At 43.7% G+C, this 5,069-nt stretch overlaps 1 protein-coding gene across 1 annotated transcript in view; it reads left to right on the top strand.

The window, feature by feature from the left end:
- Positions 1–5,069, top strand: part of LOC103213143 (sulfotransferase 2A1-like) — an 11,423-nt gene that overhangs the window by 875 nt on the left and 5,479 nt on the right. The window contains exons 2-3 of the mRNA XM_007959020.1: positions 890–984; positions 2,881–3,061. Coding sequence (XP_007957211.1) covers positions 890–984; positions 2,881–3,061 — 276 coding nt within the window. The remainder of the gene's footprint in view (positions 1–889; positions 985–2,880; positions 3,062–5,069) is intronic.

Here is a 5,069-nt window from a genome sequence, read left to right as displayed (position 1 = left end):
ATCTCATGGTTTAAACAACCACATGGTCATCCAAACCTGTGTTTCTTGTTGTAGTTGATAGATGTCAATGAGTGGGCTCCATGCAGGGAGATCTTACATATAATGCAAGGAAATGTTCACCCGTATTGCGCAGTCTTCATGACTGTTGTTGACATGTTTCAGCCCAAGGTTGCAAATTGAGGGCCTCCCTTGGTTTTGCTGGGAAACGTTCTCAATGACGATGTCCTTTCCTAGTGATGGGTCTTTCCTGATGACATATCTGAAGTGAGGAGGTCAAGGTGTCCCCAGCCTTGCTAATAAAGGGCATTTTGCCTGTATTTTCTCCAAAGGAGATTTGTTCAATCTTTGGGAACTCCATGGTATATTCAATAATCTTCACCAAACACCAAAATGTGAATGTGTCACTTCTTCTTCAATCTTCTTTTCATTGTCCAGCTCTGCACGCACGTGAGTTGACACACAGTCCAAGCCAGGGCGGAGGAGGTGGGGCTGTCAAGGAACGACCACAAAATACATTGAGTTCAAGCTTACTGCTCCATATGACTCGATTCCTTTCCAAATTACAAATACCATTTCCCAGTCACAAAGATTTGAAACTCTCCAAAACAGTTGATCTTACACGGTTCCAAGAGCTTTGCCATTGATGTGATGATTGTAGGATTCCATTGCTCACTGGGGACTTGCTATGAGTCAGAATCCACTCAATTGCAGTGATTTGGGGTTTTGTTTTTCATTATATCTCCATAAATTGGGGATAAGGAAAAAACTTTCCACGACTTCACTCAGTGACCCTTCAAATACTTATGACATGCAAACAGTGGGAAACAAATGTAGACAGAAGTGAACACACACCAGTGACTCTGCCACTTTCCTCCCACTTGTCTTGCAGTGATCTATGGATCATGGTTTGACCACGTTCGTGGCTGGCTGTCAATGAGAGGAAAAGAGAATTTCCTGATGATATCCTATGAGGAGCTGCATCAGGTAAACTAAGAATTCACTCGCTCTCTCCCCATTTCTTAGTAGCATAACTTCCCTCCATTTGTTCATTTGTTCCTCCTCTGTTTAAAACAATTCTTATGGCAACAATATAAAGAGCAAAATCTTCAGCAAGCAGTAATTTCTCCCTGCCCAACTCATTGTTATTGACCATTCCCTAGAGTGCACAACCTTTGCAGCTTTCCTTGTCCAAATCATTCCATCATCTTTAACATAAAGTCAATGGCCCTAAGCTAAGCTACATTTGTTCCCTTTTTTCCTTCTATTTTATCAACTAATAATCTTACATTTTGTTGTTGTTGTTGTTATGTGCTGTCAAGTTAGCCCGACTCATAGCGACCCCTCCTTGGGTTTCCAAGACAATATCACTATGGAAGTAGATTGCCCCATCTTCCTTTTGAGGAGTGGCTAGTGGGTTTGAACCCCCAGCCTTCTGGTTGGCAGTCAGGTGCCTTAGGCACTACGCTACCAGAGCTCCTATATTTGATAGACGTGTTATTTCATATAAGTGAGATCATACAGAATTATGATTTGCAACTGGCATATCTCTCAGCATAAAATTGGCAAGCTTCACCCATATTGTGGCATGCATCAAGTCTTCATTGCTCTCTCTATATGTAAAAAATCAAACTCAATGCCATCAAGTTGATCTCCACCCATAGAGACCTGCATTTGGTTTTGGAGGTAGTAAGCTTTATGGAAGTAGATTGCCCTGTCTTCCTTCCACAGGGCACCTGGTGGTTTTGAATCACCAACCTTCGGGTTAGGTACTGCACCAGCAGAGCTCCATTAAGCTGAATAGGATTCCACTGTTACCTGTAGGCACTACCTTGTGTTTGTCTGTTAATACCAGCCCATTCTTCCCTGTTCCTAGTCTACCCTTTCCATCAGGGGTCATCCCAGTGACTGAACCACATAGGGCTATGGTCTATCTGACCTTCAATCTCCTCCTTATGTAAGACTCACCTTCAATCTCCTCCTTATGTAAGACGAGCCTATCTCTTCAATGCCCTCAGGATTTTCTCTTTTTTGGTGATGTAATGTGGGCACCAAAAAGGGCTTGATGATATGAATTTGGTGGGAGCTGTTAATACTATGAGAACAACAAGGAAACCACATTGTCATGGAGTCAATTAAGACTCATGGGAACCCCATGTGTTACAGAGTAGGGCTGAGCTCCATATCATTTTCTTGGCTGTAATCTTTACAAAGGAGGTCATCACACCTTTCTTCCTTGGTCCCACTGGATGAGTTTTGACTGCCAAGATTTGGGTTAGGAGTCAAGCATGACACAACATGTCTGTGCCACCCAGTGATCTCACAATGTCTAGGGTCATTCTGAAGATTACTTTTACGACTCCTAGGAGTCCGTGTGATTTTTAAAGGGTCCTGGACTCCATCACATGGGCAATCAATGTTGGTCATGTTATTGTTCATGTACTGGTTATTATCATTTCCTCATCGTCACTGCTCCCAAATATCCCATTTCTTTTTATATTGTTTTCTTCAGCTTATGTTTACCCAAGGAGCTCTGGTAGCATAGTGCCTAAGGCACTTGACTGCTAACCAGAAGGCTGGCGATTCAAACCCACCAGCCACTCCTTGGAAGGAAGATGGGGCAATCTACTTCTGTAGTGATACTGCCTCAGAAACCCAAGGACGGGTCACTATGAGTCAGGTCTGACTCAACGGCACATAACAACAACAGCAACAACATTTTTACCCAGTTTGGATCACTTTCCAGCTGAATGCAACCAACTCATCCTCTTCATGTTTTTCCTCATTTTGTATCTACTGAGTTTTATTACCCCTGACTCCACTTGTTTTTCTTCCTGAATGTACTTTACTTTCTTGTCCTCTCTCTTGTGTTTCTTCTTCTAGGATATAAGAGCCAGTGTCGAGAAGATAAGTGAGTTCTTGGGGAAGAAGCTAAGTCCTGAAGAATTCAACTCAGTTGTCAAGAATGTATCTTTTAAGGTCATGAAAGATAACAAAATGAGCAATTTTTCCAACGTACCAGATACCATTCTTGATCACAACAAAGGACAATTGATGAGAAAAGGTAAGAAACACTTTTCTAAACATGGAACATGAAGGAAATGGACAACTAATAACCCTACTTCTATAGATGCTCTAAGTTATTGCGCAAGGGGATGGTTTGAATGTTAAAAATCACATAAGAGCCATCTCTTCTGAAAGATGAAGAATGAGTTGTGATATTTATAAGCTGAGAAAGAAGATTTATGAAAATGAAGCACTGCTGATGAGTAATTAATCTCTTTGTTAATTATCTAGTCCAAGCTGATTTCAACAAGATGAATTCTTACAGTGGCTTCAACAATGGGCTCAGGCATAGGAAGGATTGTGAGGGTGGTGCACGACTGGGCAGTGTTTCGTGCTGTTGTCCATGGGGTCGCTATGAGTCAAAGCCACCTCAGTGGCACCTAACAGCAACAACACCACAACAGTTTATTTCCTGGTTGGACAAATGGATATGCACTCAACTGCTATCCAAGAGTTCAGCTGATGAAACCCACCCAGGGGCACCTCAGAAGTGAGGCCTGGTGATCAGCTTCTGAAATGTCAGTCTGCTCACCGCACAGAGCACACTTGTGCTCTGCCGCACGTTGGATAGAGAGCCCAGGGCTGGCGTCCACCCGGCAGCTACTCCCAAAGACAGCAAATATTTTCTAGACTTTGCTCATCTTGTGGAGCCCTCTCACATCCTTTCAAAGGTTCCTCTCACCGTCCTGGTGTGGTCCCCATCCCTGCATAGTGAGTCTCTCTCCTTACATTTTGACTGTGGGAATATCCACTCCTCAAAAAAAGCAGTTGTCTGTAACCCCTGTCTTGGAAAAGAAGAAGAGATTCGTGATACATTGCCTGAGGCACTTGACTGCTAACCAGAAGGTTCACAGTTCAAACACACCAGCACCTCTGCCAAAGGAAGCTGGGGCAATCTACTTCTATAAGGATCACTGCGTTAGAAACGCAATGGGGGTCACTAGGAGTCAGATGATAGTGGATGATAGTGAGTATTTTTGACATGAGACTTATCTGTAGGTCATTTTTTTTCTCTTTTTCAAATTGTTATTGTGATTCAGCTGAAAGTTTACGGAGCAAATTCATTTTCCATACAACAGTTCCTACACATTTGGTCTCATGACATTGCCTGCAACTCCCCACAACGTTCCCGCTCTCTCCCCACTTCCCCACCACAGTGACCTCTTCCCTGATTCCCTCTGATGCACTCCTGGTACCACCCCACCCCTAGCTGTCTCCCACTGCCCTTCTGTTCTCCGGTGAATGATCACTCCAAGTAGCTTATCTACCTGATGTAAATGTTCAGCACATATGTCTATCTATTATTCTGCTGGAAGCAACAGGAATTAGTTCAATTACAGACCTGAAGGGTAGCTAGGGGCCATGGTCTCAGGGGTCTCACCAGGCTCTGTCCGACCAGCAAACCTGACCTTTTAAAAATGATTTTGGGTTTTGTTCCACATTGTTTTCCCACTCTATCCAGGATAGACTACATCAAGCCCCTTCTGAGTAGTTGGCAGTGGGGGCTGGGCACCGTCTAGTTCTTCTCATCTCATGGTCACATAGGCTGCAGATCACGTGGTCTGCCAGTCCCCATTAGTTGGTCTACTACAACTAATTGTTTCCATGTGTCTTTGGTGTTCTTCATTCTTCTTTGCTGTGGACAGAGAGAGCCATCTTTGCGTCTAGATAGCTGCTTGCAAGCTCAAAGATCCCAGTCGCTACTCACCAGAGTAAGATGTCGACTGACATTTTTGTGTAGTATGCTATGCCAATTGAGCTCGATGTCCCCTGAGACCATGGTCTCCAACCCACAGGTCCAACTACTCACCCCCTCCAGGTTACTGGCTGTGGCCAAGAAGTCACCACAACCATGTCCCTTGTAAGTTTTACTGTACAGTTGGAGTTATTCTTACAACACATACAAATACACTTGTGAGAACATAGTCTGCCAACCTTATACATGGTCATGGGCACACTCGCCCCCCATAGACATATCCAATCATTCAGTGGAGGTCAATTCTTTT

This window comes from Orycteropus afer, unplaced genomic scaffold (genome assembly GCF_000298275.1).
Source record: "Orycteropus afer afer isolate SDZICR_OR568_19922 unplaced genomic scaffold, OryAfe1.0 scaffold01333, whole genome shotgun sequence".
In the NCBI taxonomy this organism is placed as follows: Eukaryota; Metazoa; Chordata; class Mammalia; order Tubulidentata; family Orycteropodidae; genus Orycteropus; species Orycteropus afer.
The sequence above is the reverse complement of the archived record's forward strand: the minus strand, read 5'-3'. Positions and strand labels throughout refer to the sequence as shown.